The 21,063-nt window shown below is 37.8% G+C and overlaps 1 protein-coding gene across 9 annotated transcripts in view; it reads right to left on the minus strand.

Moving 5' to 3' along the window:
* The window catches only part of HYDIN (HYDIN axonemal central pair apparatus protein), a 491,920-nt gene that overhangs the window by 271,595 nt on the left and 199,262 nt on the right, over positions 1–21,063 (minus strand). For all 9 annotated transcript variants that reach the window (XM_055298612.2, XM_063611543.1, XM_055298611.2 and 6 more), the window contains 2 exons: positions 11,069–11,187; positions 5,559–5,782 (listed from right to left, as the gene is read on the minus strand). In XM_055298612.2, coding sequence (XP_055154587.2) covers positions 5,559–5,782; positions 11,069–11,187 — 343 coding nt within the window. The remainder of the gene's footprint in view (positions 1–5,558; positions 5,783–11,068; positions 11,188–21,063) is intronic.

A 21,063-nucleotide genomic window follows, 5' to 3' on the forward strand; every position in this document is an offset into this window, starting at 1 on the left:
ATCCATGACTACTCTGGGATCTTTAGGAGAAGAGATCAGAGATTTAAAAAGTTCACCCAGGAAATTACGGAAGTATTATTCACTATTACAGGCTCCTGGAATTTTTTTTTTAAATGACAGCTTCATTGAGATATAATTCACACATCATACAATTCACACATTTAAGGTGTACAAATCAATGTTTTTTGTATATTCACAAATGTATGCAACCATCACTACAGTCAATTTGAGAACATTTTCATCACTTCAAAAAGAAACCTCATGCCCTTTAGCTGTCACCCACTATCCTGTACCCTCCAGCCCTAAGCAACCACTAATCTACCTCAGATCTATATAGATTTGCCTACTTTAACCATTTCATATAAATGGAATCACGTAATGTGTTGTCTTTTGTGACCGGCTTCTTTCGTAATGTTTTCAAGGTTCATAATGGATGAACCTTATTTTCAAGGTTTATAATGGTGTCATTATGGCTGAACCTTGAAAACATTATGACAAGTGAAAGAAGCTAGTCACAAAAGACCGTGGTAGCAAGGTTCATTCATGCTACCATGTTGTAGCATCTATCAGTGCTTCATTTTTTTTTTCATTCCTTTTTATGGTCAAATAGCATTCCATTGTATAGATATACCACATTTCATTTATCTTTGGCTACTATGAATGATACTGTTCTAAACATTCACGTACAAGTTTTTGTGTGGATATATGCTTTCATTCCTATTGGGTATATACCTAGGAGTGGAATTGCTGGTCATATGGTAACTCAGTGTTTACCTGTTTGAGGTGCTGATAAACCATTTTCTAAAGTGGCTGCCATGTCTTACATTCCTAATTATCAGTGTATGGGAGTTCTCATTCCTCCACCTTTTCACCAATACTTACAGTAGTTCCTTATCTGTAGTTTTGATTTCCTGTTGTTTCAGTTACTTATGGTCAACATGGTCCAAAAATATTAAATAAAAAATTTCCAGAAATAAATCAGTCATACATTGTTAAGTGCCTGTCATTTTGAGTAGTGTAATGAACTCTTGTGTCATCTACTCTCTGTCCAGCCGGGGTCAAGAGTCACCCTTTTGTCCAGTGTATCCATGCTGCGTATGCTACCCCCTCTTTAGTCACTTAGTAGCTGTCTTGGTTATCAGATCAACTGCCACAGTATTGCAGTGCTTGTGTTTGAGTAACCCTAATTTTACTTTTGCGCTTTGGGGCCTAAAAATGCAGATAAAGGGAAACTACTCTATTTTCTATTTTAAGGTTATAGTCATCCAAGTGGGTGTGAAGTAGTATCTCATTGTGGGGTTTTGATTTACTTCTCCCTGAGGATTAATGATGTTGACAGTCTTTTCATGTGTTATTGGCCTTTTGTAAATCTTCTTTGAGAAATGTCTGCTTAAACGCTTTGTCCATTTTTAAACTGAGTTATTTATTGAGTTATAATTGTCCAATAATTTATTGTCCCCTATCAGATATGAGTTGCAAATACTTTCTCCCATTGTGAAGGTTGTATTTTCACTTTCTTGATAGTATCCCCTTTGAAGCACAAACTTTTTTACATTCTGATGAAGTCTAATTTATTTATTTTTTCTTTGGTTGCTTGTGCTTAGATGCTGATTATCTGAAAACTACTGCTTATTTGGTTTTTGGATATGGATATTTATCCCCATGTTTTTTTATTTTGTTTTTGAGACAGAGTCTCACTCTGTCACCCAGGCTGGAGTGCAGTGGCACAATCTCCGCTCACTGCAATTTCTGCCTCCTGGGTTCAAGTGATTCTCCTGCCTCAGCCTCCCAAGTAGCTGGGATTACAGGTATGCACCACCATGCCCAGCTAATTTTTTTGTATTTTTAGTAGAGACAGGGTTTCATCATGTTGGCCAGGCTGGTCTTGAACTCCTGGCCTCAGGTAATCTGCCTGCCTCAGCCTCCCAAAGTGCTGAGATTACAGGCATGAGCCACCAGGCCAGGCCTATCCTTATGTTGTCTTCTAACAGTTTTATAGTTTCAGCCCTTACATTTCAGTCTTTGATCCATGTAGAGGCAGTTCCCTTCCACTCCTAGTTTGTTACTTTTTTTTTTAATCATAAAAGGGTGCTAAAGTTTGGCAAATGCTTTTTCTCTGTTTACTGAAATAATCATGTGCTTTTTATCCATTATTCTATTAATATGTTGTATTATATTGATTGATTTTCACATGTTAAGCCAACCTTTCATTCCTAGGATAAATCCCACTTGGTCATGGGGTATAATCCTTTCCACATGTTGCTGGATTTGGTTTGCTAGTATTTTGTCAAAGATTTTTGGGTCTAAATCTATAAAGGTTATGGGTTTTTAGCTTTCTTTTCTTATAATGTTTTTGTTTGGTTTTGGTATCAGGGTAATACTGGCCTCATAAAATGAGTTGAAAAGTGTTCCCACCTTCTCATTTTTTGGAAGAGTTTGTAAAAGATTTATGACAATTCTTCATTAAACATTCAGTAGAATTTACCAGTGAAGCCACTTGATCTTGTTTTTGTTTGTTTGTTTTTTCGTTGGAATGTATTACAGGTCTATTCAGATATTCTATTTCTTCTTGAGTCAGTTTTGGTAGTTCATGTCTTTCTAGGAATTTGCTCATGTCATCTACATTATCTAATCTTTGGCATACAATTGTTCATAGCAGTATCCACTAATCCTTTTAATTTCTGTAAGGTTGGTAGTAATGTCCTTTCTTTTATTCCTGTTGGGTAGAGTGTGCTGTAGATGTCTGTTAGGTCTAGGTGGTTTACAGTGTTCAACTCTTCTATTTCCTTTATGATCTTCTGCTTAGTTTTTTTATTATTGAAAGTGGGGTATTGACATCCCCTACTATTTTGCTGAATTGTCTATTTCTCCCTTCAATTCTGTCTGTCTGCGCTTCACATATTTTGGTGCTCTGTTATTAGATGTGTGTTTATAATTGCCATATCTTTTTGATGAATTCACTATCTTAACATTGTAAAATGCCCTTTTTTGTCTTGAGTAACAATTTTTGTTTTAAAGTCTATTTTGTCTGGTATAACATAGCCTCTCCAGCTTTCTTTTGGTACTGTTTGTATGGTATATATATTTCTATCCTTTTGGTTTCAACCTATTCATATCTTCAAATCTAAAGTGTGGCATCTTGTAAAAAGCATATAGATAGATCATTTTTGGGGGGTTTGTTTGTTTTGTTCTAATCCATTCTGCCATTCTCTAACTTTTAATTGAAGTATTTAATACATTGACATTTAATGTAATTGTTGATAGGGCAGGACTCATGCTACTTATTTTCTATATGTCTCATGTCTTTTCTGTTCCTCTATTCCTCCATTACTGCCTTTCTTTGTGTTAAATGGATATTTTCTATCCTTTTAAATTCCCTTGTTATTTCTTTTACTGTATTTGTAAGCCTGTTTAGGGAATAGTTTAGAGAATGGGCAATCCTGAATTTGGATAAATAATTCAGAGTCAAAAGTGAGGGCAGTAGTATTCACGCATCAGGAATGTCTAACAAACCCAAATACATGAGTTCTTGCACCTAATATACAACCTTGCTTGAAGGAGGTACTCAATAAGAGTTTATTAAACAAATATCCAAAATACATATTTATTCCTAAAAAGGGTAGCTGTGTATGTTGATGGTAAGACACATTATTAATTATTAGGCCTGAACTTAAAATGGGGAATGGCCAGGTGAAATTGGGTTGGGCTTTCTTATTAAACTTGAGGGGCAGTTAGCCTTCCTTGGCTAGCACTTTCCCTTTCTTTCATCTACCTGAAAAGTAAAACTGCTCCTTTAATATCCTATACTTTCCTTCCTACAGATAGGGCCATTATTCCTTCTATCTTAAATTTTTTTAGATCAGAGCTTAAAGGTTTTATCTTTGCTGCTTATGTATGAAGGCTTGCTTATGATACTGGATGTTGTCAAGGGTACTTATGATTCAGAGCAATACTTACTGATGCCCAATAGTCAGAAAGCTTCCAATAGTTGATCTGCTGGATCTTATCAAAGGCCCTCATGGGACCAGAGGATCCGTGAATTGGAGACAAGGTTATATTCACAAGTTTGTTCTTCCTACTTCTTCAGATAACCACCCTTCACTGCTTGTCATGAGAGATGAGATGTTATGAAGGTAGGAAGTGGGCTGAAGTTCATATAATATGAAAGTGTATTCCCACCCTTCTCATATTGTATACATATCCAAAGGATGTCAACCATGGGCTGGGATAAGTATGGCGCATATTCGTGAAGAGTCAATGTTATTCAAATATTTGGAAAACAACCCTCATTTTTCTCTTATAACAAACACATATGTATTATGGAAGAGAATGTAAATGTCTTGTGAATGTTTCAGATAAGTCTTGAGACTTAAAAATAAAAAAGATTATGATTGTGACAGGCTGCTTTGGCCATGCCACAGAACACTTGAGGCACACACATTCACTCTCCGTAGTTGCTGGGGGTTGTATGACTTTGCTAGGGCTGCCATAACAAAGTACCCTAGACTGGGTGGCTTAAACAACAGAAGTTTATTTCTGTTGCTCTCAGAAGGATTGGTGATTGCAGGGTTATTTTTTTCTGAGGGTCTCTCGCTTCAGCTTCTCTTTATTTTTTCACATGGCCCTTTTCTATGGTATGTCTGTGTCCTAATGTCCTCTCCTTATAAGGACACCAATCATATTGGATTAAAGCCCACCCATCTGACCTCGTTTTGCCTTAATTACCTCTTTAAAGGCCCTATGTCCAAGAAGAGTTACATTCCAAGGTACTGGGTATTAGGACTTCAACATATAAATTCTGCGGGAAACAATTCAGTGCATAACAGGGACACTGAGGTGGAAGAGTTTGAGAATAAATAGTAATCATCTTTCAGCTAATCTTGAGATTCTGAATGTATAGTATATATCATGAGATCAGTACATTTTCCTTGGATCCTTCAGGTCATATGTCTCTATCTCTTTTCTATGTTATCCCCAGGGCTTGCCCCAAGGGAGACCTCAGCTTGTAGATGGAAGGAGGTCTTGCTAGCAGTTACCAGAATAAGAGAAACTGCCATGGTAATTAACAACCTGCTGCTGTGGGAATCCAAATAGAGTCAGAGCAACGTGTTTACAATGCTTGGAGACATGATAGTGAGATCATGTAAATAATTTCCTTAAAATAAGAACAAAAGACAAAAGTTTAGAGAAACTGTGATAATGGCCAAAGCTTAGCCCAGATGATTTCATTCAGGTGTTACTGTAATAACTTATTTTCTCTAAACATCCTAAGACATAGAGAGTAACTAGAAGCTAGTTTAATGTCTAAATCCTTATTTTATAAGATTATAACTTGTAGAAAAACTAGATCTCCAAACAGCATCTGTATCTATATTATAATAACTTATACATGTTCACTAGGGAAACCCTGATGGAAATTTAACACACTCTACTATGCTGATGTGTTCATATCAACAAAGATAGTTATGAACATCTAAGACAGGATCTACTTAAAAAGCTAAAAAGGCAATAGGTTAAAACTTCAGTTAGTTTCTACATTCATTATAAGTGTACCTTACCTAATGGTCAGTTTCACAGGCTCAGGTGACCCATTGACATTGACCAGGAACTCTTCTTCAAAGTTTCCCAGGATGGTAGAGCTGAAGGAGATCTGGATAGCTTGGACTCCACTTGGTTCAATGATGCCTTCCTTGGGACTGAAAACAAAGCAGGCCCCCAAAGCTGAAGTTGGAGGGGTCATGTTGAAGAGAGCATCGATGCTGCCTTTGTTGTATAGTATCGCCTATATCAATAAAAGGCAAGAACGTGAAGGTCAATGGGCCTCTGACCTATTTTCATATAAGCATGTGTCTGTACTATTTAACAGCAACAAAGGGAAAGGCAGGAATTAGAACCAAAGAACCAAAGAAGAACACTCAGGGACAAATGAACAGTCTGATGCCTTGAGTGTTTGAAGATAGAACTCCCAAGCCAGAAAGTAATTTTATATTTTAGTCTCCTCTTTAAAATGAAATTAGTCATATATATTACGCTGGTGCTATAAAAACTGATCATAATCACATATACTGATGAAGAGCCTTAAAATACTCCCTTTTTTGCTACTCTCTATAAAGTAACCAAGGGAAAGTAAGTATTTCTCTTATATGCATGAGAAGGCTGAGGTTAAGCAGCATACTTAAAAATAAAAAGCAAGTTAGAATAGCAGAGTGAGAATTACCTAAACCTATGTTTATAATGTAGCTTGAAGAATGTAAATGAGACATCATTGTGGATCCCAAATGACAAGGGTTCTCTGTTGTGCTATCACATTTCATGCTATTGAGATATTTTCATCTCAAATTCTACTGGATGGATGATTGTTTTGAGATTCTTATGCAAGCAACTGTTTTACTATAGAAAAGTTGTATTCCTATATTCTAGTGTTCTGGAAGCATGTTATTGCCCATATGTGGTTGCACACTGGGTTTAGTGTGTGCATGTAAAGAGCTCATGCCTGAGCTCCTTCATGCACACTCATGACATTCAGCATCCTACATGGCAGGCCTCAGTCTACTGTCCCTACAATTCTTGTGCATGAACCTTCACTACAGCCATGTTGTTCTATCCTGGCTTCCAAAGACACCACCTCTGACCCTTGCCAATGCTGTCCTTACACCTAGAGGGTGAACAGCATGTTTTCCTGATTTATATAGGAACCACCGTCAACCTACACGTAAGGCTTTGGAGGACAAAGAGCATGAGAGATCTCAAAGAAACTTTCAGGAGGTTAGCAGGCAAATGTGAGGTGTGTCAGGAACCCAGAAGCTGAGGGAGGAGGATTCCCGGAAGAAGTCAGATGCAGACAGAGGCCAGGAGAGTAAGTGCGGAGCAAAGGTTATAGATTCATTACTTTTAGTTAGAGATTATTGTCATCCCTGACCTTGAGGAAGAGAGTAATTCTAGTGGGGCATGATTGCAGAATCCAGAGGACAAATGTTTAGGGAATTGAGTGGGTGTACAGGAAACAGTGGCTGACTATTTTAGATTCCTGTTTTGAGAAGATGAGTGGTGAAAGGTGAGAATGGGAGTGGCAAGGCTGTTGGGAGGTACTGTAGAGGAGACAGCATATTTGTAATAAATGAGTTAATGCATATTCAGTGCTCAGCCTAGAGGAAACACTCACCAAAGTGCTGCCTGTTGTTGTAAGAGGAGAGAGCTTGGTAACTAAGGGAATGGGGTCTGAGTGGATGCAGAGAAGGATGAGTTCAGGGGCTCAGGTTGCAGGGAAGAGGGCCATCCAGAACATATGATGGAGAGAAAGAGTCGGCTGCAGAGGCAGAGCAGAGGAAGACAGCCTCTTCTGCCAAGAGAAGATGGACAATGCACCAAAATAGAAGCATAAATAATTGCTACTTGCTATTTTATTCATCTTTTTATGTTTCTTTCGCATCTCCCTCATTCTAAGCTCCCTGGTAGTAGGAATCAGGCTTCACCCTTCATTCCATTTAAAGAGACCATGTAGAAAAGTGATTATGGCCAGCGACTCTGCAGCCAAACTGCCTGGGTTCAAATCTCAGCTTTGCCATTGACTTACTAGCTCTGTAACCTTGGACAATCTACTTAGTTTCTCTGTGTTCCAGTTTCCCCATCTGTAAAATGTAAGTACTACTAACTTCTCATATTGCTGTAAAATTAAATTTATTAATTTATGTAATTTTTAGAATAGTGCTTGGCAAATAGTGCTTAAAAAGGACAGAGACTGTTGTTATGTTTTCGTTTGTTTGTTTTTTAAGAGACAGGGTCTGGCTCTGTTGTCCAGGCTGGAGTGCAGTGACACCATCATAGCTCACTGTACCCTTGAATTCCTAGGCTCAAGTGATCGTCCTGCCTCTGCCTTCTGAGTAGCTGGGACTATAGCTATGTGCCACCACATCCAACTAATTTTTGTGGGGTTTTTTTTGTAGAGATGGGGTCTTACTATATTGCCCAGGCTGGTCTTGAACTCCTGGGAGCAAGTGATGCTTCCATCTCAGACTCCCAAAGCACTGGGATTACAGCCATGAGCCACCACACATAGTCAGTGACTGCTATTTATATCCCCAGTGCCAAACAGAATGGGTTTAAATTTTACCTGTGCTTAAGAAGAGACTAATACGTACTAGTGGTAACATGAAGGCAAATTGAAGGCATTAGTGGTAACTTGGAGGACCCTGTTCTTCTCTTTCAGAAGATGCATGGATTGCCTTTTAGTTTTTTTGGTTAGCAGAAATGTTTTGCCCATATTTTCTGTATGGTGAGAATTCCTCCATTTTTAAGAATATGACATCATTCTTCTCCTCCTGAGAAATAAGCACCTACTTACGAATACAGAAACCAGCAATAGTTTTGGGACACAATTCAGAGGCCTTTTGATTACTGATAATACTCTTTTCCTTGAGGTCTAGCTCCTTGGAGAGAAGAAAATTTATAATCAAACTTTGCCTCTCATTTGTTTTCCTTCTTAATTACACTGGAGAATAGGGTATACTCTTGGGGTTATGGTTTATACTTTATGTATCTGCTATGTTCAGCAATGACTAAGGGCAATAGCTAGTTATTCAAATTTGTCTCAAGTAGGTAATGCAATAAATTGAAAGAGAGATGCAATGAAGCATCAGCATTAAATACGCAGAGAGTGCAAAATATTCCCATAAGAAGCACCTTACCGTGTCCTTCTCTGCCACTGCACAGCTCTCCAAACTGTCGAATCTGATGCATCACCCCATTTAACACTTATTTAACTGGCTGTGGTTTGCTTTACTATTAAAATTAGGAAGGGTGGGAAGTGGTGGCCTCAAGTACACTTTTGCTAAATTTACATTCAGGGAAACCCTATCCATTCTGCATCAGAACTAAAGCTTCTTTTCTGATGTGGCACTCATAAGTTCAGTCTGTAAGATATAGGAAATTCACACTGGATGACTTACAGACAGAATATCAGTTTAATGAGAACTACTGGACTTTTTTTCCTTCTCCCCAAGTGACCTCTCAAATGCAATCCAGGACAGTGTGGGATATAGCTGTGTCACTTGTCATTTCATGACAGCCGTGCGACTGACTTCTTCATTTACACTGTGTTCCTACACATAGTCCATCTCATTGTGACATTACCATCTCTGTTTACCTTCTGCATCATCCCATTAGGCCACAGTTACCTTGTGAATGTGGGGGATGCAGGGCACTGTCCCCACACCAGGTTAGGCTGGGCTAGGAGCCAAGTGGTTTGGAGGCTGGGTTTACCCGAGGTGAGAGGTTGGGATGCTGAGAACCTGAAGGGTTGAGAGGCCAGCAAAGGCCTTCTTTTCCCAGAACAGGAGAGAGAGCCCTAGTCTCCCAGGAGTCACTAACATTACATGATGCAGGACCCTGCCAAGTTACTTAACTCCCCTGGCATTCAGGTTTGGCATTCCTTGAATGCATTTCCTCTTTTTCTGTGCATACAGCTAATGGAATATGAATGTAAGTGAAATGTGCTACTGTCTATAAAAATATCGTATACGTTCCCCCATGCCCTTTCCCCTTCCACAATCTTGTAGACCACGTGGTAGGGGTGGCCAAGCATGAGACGTTCCAGCTTCTCTGCTGGAAGAGAGCACCTGCTCACTAGAAACCTTCGTTTTGGACTTTATGTAAGGTATAAAAGAAACTTCTAGCATATTTGAGACCTTATGTATTTTTGTATTTGTTTGTTATAATATCCAGCACTACCTTAACTTCTCTAAGCCTCAGTTTACCCAGCTATAAAATGGAAATAGTTAATTGTACCTCACAAATAGTTCTCACAAATAGATTTTTATTGTTTTGGGGTGGTTTTCATTTTTTGTTTCTTTTTTTTTTTTTTGAGACAGAGTCTCACTCTGTTGCCCAGGCTGGAGTGCAGTGGCGCGATCTTGGCTCATTGCAACCTCCACCTCCTGAGTTCAAGTGATTCTCCTGCTTTGGTCTTCCAAGTAGTTGGGATTACAGGTGCCCGCCAACATGCCCTGGTAATTTTTGTATTTTTAGTAGCGATTGAGTTTCACCACATTGGCCAGGCTGGTCTTGAACTCCTGACCTCAAGTGATCCACCGCCTCGGCCTCCCAAAGTGCTAGGATACAAATCGGGTTTTTGTGAGGACTAAATGAATGAGTGAAGGTCAAAGCACTAGCACTGTGCTCAACACACATTAAGGGAGATGTGTATATTAACTACTACACAATCCACATTTCTCATATGCAAAATAGATATAATAAAGCCTAACTTTCACAATTTGGTAAGGATTAGAAATCACACACACACAAACACATAGACATGCACATACAATAAAGTATGAATCTGACACCTATTTGTCACTCACTAAATAATTGTTTTAAATACCTCTATAAAAATACAAACATATACAATGAAGGAACTTTCCCAAAATGAAGTTTCAAGGGTTATAGTCTGATATAATGTAAAAAATGTGCCCTAGATACAAATTTAGTGATGGGGAGACACTGAAGCAAACAATGATCCTGAAGAACTCATGCATACATCCTGTAAAATTTCATTTTCTAATTAATTGGAAAGATAAAGCAGGAAAGTCTCTTCCAGAAACTGATTGGTTTTTAAAACATGGATTGGAGACTAGTGCATTAAGAGAAGATTCTGAAGTGTGAAAACAGCTATGCTCATTAGGACATCCTAGAGAATGTAAAAGGTTATCTATCCTCTGATCTGTGGAATTTATGTTGTCAGAGAACAAGCACTAAACAGATGGGGAGATGTATTTATGACTTTTCCCTTTGCAATCTACAAAACAATGAGGATAAAACCAGTTAAACTATGGCTTTGATGCTTTTTAGCTTTTACTAAAGTGAAGGAGGGCTAATGAATATAAAAAAGTTGTTTCCCTCACGATGGCCAGGCAAGAGGAGGAAGAATCCGAGCACTCCAGGGTCTCAACAAGGATGACTAACAGCCAATGAATGTGATTGCACACTCTTTCCATCAAATAAAAACACATAAGATAAAACAAACTCCAAAAGCCAAGTACTGTTTGAAGTCTCAACGAACAACTCTAGTGCTTACCTCATAACAATGTGCAGATCCAGTGAAAACTTTCCCAATATCCAGCAATTCAAAGTTGAAGTGAATCTTAGGTCCCATGCCTTCCCCTTTGATTCGGAGGGGCAGACGGATTTCTCGGCCTAGAAAAACAATTCAGACTTTATCATCCAAATGGTGCGTCATTTACCCCAAATCACGTTCCCTCATGTACGTTACCAATATAAATAATCAAAATTATTAAATAGCTCCCTGCACTGCACCGAGGGAACTGCAATTTAACTAACGCTGAAGATTCATCCTATCTAGGAGCCAATCATAATCCTGACTGCTGAAATTGTGAAAGACCAAAATCCCAAAGATAGAATTCTGGAAAAACAAAAGACATTCTTTACAATATATTTATCTATATTTTAAAGAGGGATTTACTTGAGAAACATCTAAAAACAAAATATAACACTTCAAAGGCCACTTTATGCAACAAATAGGTAATAATAAAATACATATTTTTGCAAGCATAAACACAGGTAGACTAACAACAGTCACGTGGGTAAAACAGTTATGAGCACACAAGCTGTGTTTGTTTATAAAGGAACAGGTGAAAAAGGGCAATGTACAAATGCATGTCATTATGGTTGCTAACTGCAGGCACCCAGCTTTATAACTGTGATCACCCGAAATACCATATGAACAACCTGTCTTTTGAGAAGATAGATCAAAAACCATGATGGGTCGCCCCCATTTAGGCAGTTTCCCAAAGAGCTGAGATCTCCAGAAATTTTCTGTCTCACAAATTCAGATGTACAAAAAGACTATCTCTTCATGTATTGAGGAAGTGTCAGCATTTTTACGTACACATACAATGCTTACGCACAAAGGCAACGTCGTGATAATGCACTTTCATGGAGTCAAATTTCTATGTCCAAGGCAGCAGAGGAAAAGTCTGTCCCAGCTCTCAGAGACAAAGCAATGTGCCTTCTGCATTTGTTCTCTCCGAAGTCCCTGGCTGGTTGGATAGGGCCTGTCAGCATTGAGGGCAGATTTTCCCTATCAAGTCCGCTCAGACTTACACACAAATCTCCTCTGGAAACACTCACAGATATACCCAAAATTATGCTTTCCCAGGTTTCCACCAGTTTTTACTGGTCAAGTTGACATCTAAAATTAAGTCCACAAGCCCATCCCTTGTCAACCTGGCACCCATGTGTTAAACCATACTAAATTTCCCAATAAAGACAACAAGGTAATAGTTCCACCTAACATGGTACAATCAGCATAATGCAACTATCCTGTGTGCAACTAAAAACACGCTAATCCCTTCCCCAGACTTTGGTTTTCAGGATTTCAACATTTGGGATTTTAATTTTTCAGAACTGTGATTTTGGGGATTTTAGACACCAGGGATGTTAGACTTTAGGGATTTTGATCCTTAGGGGTTTTGATCTTTCAGGAACTCAAGATTTGGGATTATGGCATTTTGAATTGTGTCTTCTGGTATTGTGATCCAAACATTTTATTTTATTTTATTTTATTTTATTTTTGAGACGGAGTCTCGCTCTATCGCCCAGGCTGGAGTGCAGTGGCGCAGTCTCGGCTCACTGCAAGCTCCGCCTCCTGGGTTCACGCCATTCTCCTGCCTCAGCCTCTCCGAGTAGCTGGGACTACAGGCGCCCGCCACCACACCCGGCTAAGTTTTTGTATTTTTTTAGTAGAGACGGGGTTTCACCACGGTCTCGATCTCCTGACCTCGTGATCCGCCCGCCTTGGCCTCCCAAAGTGCTGGGATTACAAGCGTGAGCCACCGCACCCGGCCCGTGATCCAAACATTTTAAGAAAATAAGAATACTGCTAGTTTCTTATCTTTAGGGAGCAGACTGTATTGCAATTTACATTTTAGCAGGAAAAAAATTAAAAATTTAACCCAATTCTTAACATTATTCCAAAGTTTCTTACAAAGAAAAGTAATTCTAAATCAGAGAAGGGTGACCATTGATTGATGCTTCTCATAAAATGAGAGCCAACCTGGGGCTCCAAGGGACGTTATTCACATTGATCTTCCTTAGATTTAGGAAGATCCAGAATATTAGGGACCTGAGTCTAGGGATCTTACCCAGTGCTTACTTTTGCTGAATTTCTTCCACGTAGAGATAATGAAATGCACTTCACAATATCCGTTATAACACATCTACAATGAACTCACAGTCAATACAGGGCACACAACCTTTTAAGTACTGACTGGTTTTGTTCCCCCTTTTAAAAATGAAACTATCTTTGTTCGATAATACATGATCATTATACAATTTAAAGGGAATATGAATAAAATTATCTTATAATTGTACCATCCAAAGATAACTACTGTTAACATTTTGGTGCCTATCCTTTTATATTTAATTGTATCACAATACTGCTAATGCAAATGGGAATGCATGCCATGTTATTTTGCAACCTGCTTTTTTTCATTTAATAATACCTTTGGAACATTTTAACATATCACTAACATATCATACCTAAAGACCTCCCTTATTCTTCTTAATGGTTATGTGGTCCACTGTTGGGAGGCAAATATGTTTAAATCTCTTATTGGACATTTAAGTGGCTTCCAACCTTTCATTACAATTTGTAGTGTAATTACTATCATCAAACATGTATCTGTGAACAATTTTTCCATATTTTCTTCCAGCACTTTGAAGATATTATAGCTTTCCACTGTTTCTGTTGAGAAGTCAGCTCATACTCTTTTTGCTCAGTTGAAACAATCTATCTTGTCTTCTGATAGATTTAATTTTTATGTACACATATTTCTTTATTTTTATCTTTAGCTTTCAGTGATTTTACTATAATGTTCCTAGGCATTGTTGCATTTATCCTTTCAGGGGCTTGTAGCACTTATTGAATATGTGAATAAATGTCTTTCATCAATTCTGAAAAATTTTGAGTCACCTTTTCAAATATTGTTTCTTCTCCACTTTTCACCTCTCTGTCTTTTGTGTGTGTCTGTGTGTGTTCTTTTTCTATATTTTGTCTCTGCATGATTCAGTATTTTCAGATATTTTATTTGATTTATCTAATTTCCACTTTACAAAATCTATCTCTGGCTATACCTAACAAGCGGTTAAATTCATCCACTGAGTTTTTAATTTGTTATTATAACTTCTTAGTTCTAGACTTTTCATTAGAATGTTTCTAGTTTTCAGATCTCTGTTTAATTTTGATAAAAACATTTTTAAAATCTGTGTCTGATAATTCTATGATCTGCTCTCCTGGATTTGTTTCTATTGTTTACTCTGGTTTTCTATCAGATTGTCTTACCTCCTTATGTGCTTGGTCATTTTTTGATTGAGTGTTGATCAGTATATATAAAAGTTATAGACATAATTTAAAGCCATAAGAAGATATCTCCCTCCGGCTTCTGGCTGGCGACTGGGGGGCATTAGTAATCCCAGACAACCTAATTTAGCTATTCTCAGCTAAGGTTTTGTGAGAGAATGAAGCCCTGCAGCAAATCATTTGAGTGATTATTTTCTCAACTCTCCCAAGAAGGGTAGATAGCTAGCATCATCCTAGGTACAACAGAGATAAATTAATTCCTCATAAATAATAGATACCTTAGAACACTAGAGATTAATTACCTTCTGGATCTCCAGTGGAAAACTGTTTGAAATTAAGCCAATAACTGAACAATGATTCAAAGCTGAACTTCAATCTCTTTGAGGACTGGCCCATTTCTAATTCACTGGGTCCAACTCTTAAGTCTGGGGGACTAGATTACTAGGGCCCTTCCTCCTGGGACATACCACGGACTTTTGTTTTCTTCTTTAACCTTACTTATCCTTTTAGCCTCTCTGCAGTTTTTACCAAAAAGGCAGTGTCTTTAAGGATAAAGTGGCCCCCAAAGTCTGATGGTCTTGATTTCCTTCTCTTGGATCTTGGCCCCATGTTCTGGTAGTTCTCTCTTGCCTTAAAAAACAGATTTTAAAAAATATTTTGCCAGCCGGATGTGGTGGCTCACACCTGTAATCCCAGCACTTTGGGAGGCTGAGGTGGGTGGATCATGAGGTCAGGAGTTCAAGACCAGCCTGGGCAAGATGGTGAAACCCCATCTCTACTGAAAGTACAAAAATTACAGTGCACCTGTAATCCCAATTACTCAGGAGGCTGAGGCAGGAGAATTGCTTGAACCTGGGGGGTGGAGGTTGCAGTGAGCTGAGATCGCGCCACTGCACTCCAGCCTGGGTGACAGAGCGAGACTCCATCTCAAAAAAAAAAAAAAAAAAAAAAAAATATTTTGCCTTGCTTTCCTAGGTGTTCTTAGAGAGAGAGAGTTAATTCAAATTACCCAACTTATCATTTATGAAAGATTTCCAGAACAAAGGGATGCACATTTGACATTGTGATAGCTGTAGCCATACCGCTCTCAAGAATGGTCGTGCTAATTCCACACAAACATCTGTAGTATTTACGGGTTCCTTCTCTCCACATTCTCCCCAGCAGTGGGGATATCACCACTTTGAAAATCTTTGATAGGTCGATGGTTTTCCTTAAATATATATCATATAATTTCAAGTTCTCTAAGGAAAGAGGATATATTTGCTCTGTATGGACACTTTGAATGTTCAAAATACTTTTGATGCTTCGTTGATGTAGTTTTCAGTATTACAGAAAGTATGCTTAGAACAGCCAAGTGATATTTCTAATTCATTATCATCATTTTAACGCCTTGTGACATTTTATGTTCCACTGTCTTCTGTTGCTGTTTAGCTTTTGTATTTTTAATGCTTTTTCCCCATGAATGTCCGTTAAAGACAGAATACTTGTCCTTTTGTTCCTTCTAGTGCTTGGCAACATAGTGGTCATTAGACAAGCATTACTTTGATTATAAGAAACAAAAGCCATACTTAGGATGACTGATTTATTAAAAGGGTTCCCCTGCTCCATCCAATCCCTGGAAAAGAGGTTCCTCTAAAGATCAGGTGTTAGTTGTGGCAATACTCTAAACTATAAATAAAACTTTCTTTTTTTTTGAGACAGAGTCTCGCTCTGTCGCCCAGGCTGGAGTGCAGTGGCATGAACTCGGCTCACTGCAAGCGCCGCCTCCCAGGTTCACGCCATTCTCTTGCCTCAGCCTCCTGAGTAGCTGGGACTACAGACGCCTGCCACCACGCCCGGCTAATTTTTTTGTATTTTTAGTAGAAATGGGGTTTCACCGTGTTAGCCAGGATGGTCTCGATCTCCCGACCTCGTGATCTGCCCGTCTCAGCCTCCCAAAGTGCTGGGATTACAGGCGTGAGCTACCACGCCCGGCCAATAAAACTTTCAAAGGGCCCAAACCGCGTTACCCTACTCTATTATTTTTTAGGTCTAGACTATTGAGAATAATTTACACTCTTTGGTCAAGAGAAAAGTATTCTGATTGAGATCCAACTTTCAGAATGGCAAAGAAAGAGAATTGCAAATATATCATGGAATAAACTGCAGGACTATTTATAACTGTCAGGCCTAAAACTATCTCCGTTACCTTGACTGCCTTTCTTAAAAAAAAAAAAAAAAAAAAAAAAGGAGATGTGTTGTAATAAAGCAGTGAGCCAATGTTTCTTTGGTAGTTATTAATTACTTCAAAGGAGTTTGTCTTACTTGTTGCTAGCCACTCCCCTCACCCAGAACAGGAGTACAAGTAATGCCCAGCCTTGAGTTTCTAACTGTTAGTATAAATTTTAGGGTCACATTACAAATGTTACTTTTTCACAAGATTTTCTAAGCAGATATTTTTCTTGTCTTGGCAAAAGGCAGCAAGAGATACAAGCATGGAGGAACTAGTAAACTTTAAGGGCAGACTCCTTATTAAAAGACCAAAATATTTTAAAACATAGAGGAGTCCTCATCTATGACTGTAGTGTTCTGATTTCACACATGAGAAGTAGGGAGATGCACTACAGAACCCCTTTAATGACCCTGAAGTCCCCAAATGCAACAGATCCCATTGCATTATGGACCAGGAAATGCAAACCATGGGCTTTCAAAAACTTTCCATCTGCTATGGTCTGAATGTTAGTGTCCCCTGAACCCCAAATTCACATGTTGAAATCTTAACTCCCAAGATGATGGCATTAAGACATGAGGCCTTTAGGAGGTGATATGATCATGAGGGTGTAGCCCTTAAGAATGGGACTAGTGCCCTTATAAAAGCTGCCCCAGCAAGCTCGTCGGCACCTTCCACCATCTGCTGGTGCCTTGATCTTGGATTCTCCAGCCTCCAGAATTGTGTTGAATAAATTTCTGCCAAGTCTATGGCATTTTATTATAGCAGCCTGAACAGACTAAAATACCATCTAAGATATCCTAGATGTTCCATATTATACTTGAGTTCCATTCCTGTGCAGTAAGAAAAAATTCAGAGGAAAAAAAGTATAAATAGAAGAATAAACAGACATTATTCACTCATATTAAGACTGTCAACCTGGAAAATAAAAAAGAATTTATAAATACATTTTTAAAATTAATAAGAGAGGGACTGTATATGATGGCTCATGCCTGTAATCCTAGTGCTTTGAGAGGACAAGGTAGGAGGAACAATTGAGGCCAGGAGTTCAAGATCAGCCTGGGCAACATGGCAAGACCTTGTCTCTACAACTTTTTAAAAAAGTTATCCAGGCATCATGGAGTGAGCCTGTAGTCCCAGCTATTTGGGAGGCTGAGGCAAAAGGATCACTTGAGCCCAGGAGTTCAAGGCTGCAGTGAGCTTTGATCACATCACTTGCACTCCAGCCTGGGCAACAGAGCAAGAAGTGGTCTCAAAAAATAAATAAAATAAAATAAACAACAGAGTAAGATTCAGGATTAGAAAACATTTACAAAGGTCAACTGTATTTCTATATCCAGCAACAGTCAGAAAAATTTAGCTTTCAAGATTCTATTTATAAAAGCAACAAAAATATAAAGTACATAAAAATAAATCAACAAAATATACTTGAAACCTTCAAAGCAAAAGTTGTAAAACTTTATGGAAAGACATTAACAAGGATTTAAATAAATGAATGAATAAATAGAGAACTAGACTATATTCTTGAAAAGGCAGATTCAATGTCATCAAGAGTGTCCATTTTCTCCCAACAGACTTATATCTATAAATTCAATGTACTGCTAAACAAAACGCCAGCAGGTAGAATTTGGTGGAGTGTGGTGGGTTGATTTTAAAATTTAAATAAAAAATCAAAGGGCCAATAAAAAGAAGACATGTCAAAGGAAGAACAAGTTGGGAGAACTTGCCCTTTCATAAACTCAAATCTAGTGGAAAGTTATTGTAATTAAGATAGTGTAGTATTCAGGCAGAAAGTGCAAAATGACAAAGGAAACAGAAGAGAAACTCAGAACAGATGCACAAATACACATGAATTTGATTTATATCAGAGTAGGTGTTGAATATCAGTGAGGAAAGATGGCTACATAGTGTAGGGAGCTAAATCAGCTGATATCCACATGGGATCTGTGGTAGGCTGAATAATGGCCCCCAAAGATATTTACATTCTCATTCCTGAATCTAAATATTTCCTTATATGGCAAAAGGATGAATGTTGCCTTATATGTCAAAAGAGGTAATTAAATTAATAATTTAGACATGGGGAGATTATCCTAGATTATCTTGGTGGGCCCTAATATAATCACAAATGTCCTTAAGAAGAAAGCAGAGGGAAACTTGACCCAGAAGATGAAAAGACAATGCAATGATGCAAGCAGATTAGAGTGATGCAACCACAAGCCATGGAATGCTGGCAGCTTTAAAAGCTGGAAAAAGTAAGGAACAAATTTTTCCCAGGAATCTCCAAAAGGAACCAGCCAGGTTGACACCTGATTTTAGCTCAGTGAAACTGATTTCAGACTTCTGAATTCCAGAACTGTAAGAGAATAAATGTGTGTTGTTTTAAGTCACTAAGTAACTCGTAACTTGTTTCAGCAGCAATAAGAAACTGATACAGAGTCCCTCCCCTCTGCTCTACACAAAAGTCAACTCAAGTTGGATTAGTGTGATGGTAAACTACGAAACTTTTTAGAAAGCAATATAGAATGATCTCTTTACCAACTTGGTGTAGAGAAAGGGATTTTAATAATACAAAGTGAGCAAATTATAAAATAAAAAATTATCATATGCAATTACATTAAAACTCTTGTTCACTAAAATCACCTTAATGAGAGTGAATGGACAAGACACAAACTGGGAGAAGATATTTGCAGGACATATTAAGCCAGTTACATCCCAAATACATCAAGAGCCCCTATGAATCAACAATACAAAGACAACACAATAGAAAAATGGGCAAAGGCCAAATAGGAATTTCACAGGAGATGAAACACAAATGGCCAGTCAATATAACATGCTATTTTCATTAACATAATGAAATTCATAATTGCAGAAATATTAATCAAAGCCACAGTGAGATTCCATTTCACAACTAGCGGAGGAGCAAAATTTTACAAGTTGATCAATACTAAGAGTAGTCAAGGTTATGGAGTAAGGTTATAGGCACATCTCCTGCAGGTAGGAAAGTAGAGTGGCACAACCCCTTTGGAGAAGTCTGATTACCTAGTAAACCTGAGTGTATACATCCTGTACGTCCTGGAGTTGCCACTCCTGGGGGTACATCCTAGAAAAATTTGGCACCATGTACCTGAAAACCTGTTCAAGAATGTTCATAAGAGCATTATTCTCAATAGCATAACAGCATTAAGTTAGAAACAACACAAATGTCCAACTGGATAGGAATTTTTATAAATTCAAATAATAGAATATTAACTGTTAAATTATAGCCTCATGCATGACATGAGTGAATCTCAGAAAAACAAATATAGTATGACAATATTTATGTAAAGTTAAAAACATGCAAAAATAAGTTATATATTGTTATGGGTTATACCCACATATGGCTAAAAAGCAGTATGAACAAAACCAAGGAAATGATTAACTGACTACACAAAATTTCAAATGGATAGTTACCTCTATGCAGGAAACAGAAGGACAAAGATATTCTAAAATATGGTAAAGTCTCATTTCTTAACGTGGGTGACAGGTTCACAGTTGCTTATCTTACTATTATTCCTTATACCTTACCTATGTAATACAAATGTTATTTTGTGTAATTTCAATATAAATTTTAAAAACACAAAACAAAACTTGCTGAAATGTTAACTAATACATTTTGTTGTATGTTTGTGTGCACAAAATTGTTTATTATACGGGTATTTCTTGGAACCCCAAAGCTCATTATCAGAATTTTCACATTCAATAATAATATGATGTAAGTTGTTTTACCTAAATTCATTATCTAAATGAAAATAATATTATAATTATGATATGAATGTATGCATGTGCCAGCAAAAACATTTATGTTTGCTTGAGTTTCAGCGGTAAAATGTAGTGTGTGTTACAGCCCGACCTTCAGCTGTTCTGACAAGACAGATTTGTTTTGTGCTTTCCTTGTTTAAAATGTGTTATGCATTATCAGCTCATCTTCCCACAATTTCCCTGATGGTTTAGTCTTTCATGGGTTCTGGAGTTTGTTTCTGCCAGGTACTGAGGGCAACCACCAACCAAGGAATGATTTAGACAAAATCTTTAGATCCTAGACTTCTAGAATCTTTAACACTTATTTTATTGTTTGTGTTACAGTTCATGTTTACAGCAGTGTAAAAAGAAAATGTAATTCATGTCTAAAATTGTACAGTATCTTTACATGCTACAAACCAATACACCCATTTATATACTTATTTAAGCATTATAGAGGTAATTTGAATATTTTAAATGCCTTGTGTTATACAGGAATCTTTGATGAGTTGTTATATAGGTGTTTTAAAATGTTTTAGAAAAACTGGATAGAGTTTCTGGATGGGCTGGGAACCTAACTGTTTCTGAGAGTTACAAGAATGGAATATGGGTTGCACTATTTCAGAGGAACCATGTCTTTATGGGGTGGTGTGGTACAGGACACAGACCAGGACTGTCACAACCTAGAATTCAAATCTTGGATTAA

This window comes from Symphalangus syndactylus, chromosome 11 (genome assembly GCF_028878055.3).
Source record: "Symphalangus syndactylus isolate Jambi chromosome 11, NHGRI_mSymSyn1-v2.1_pri, whole genome shotgun sequence".
Taxonomy (NCBI): Eukaryota; Metazoa; Chordata; class Mammalia; order Primates; family Hylobatidae; genus Symphalangus; species Symphalangus syndactylus.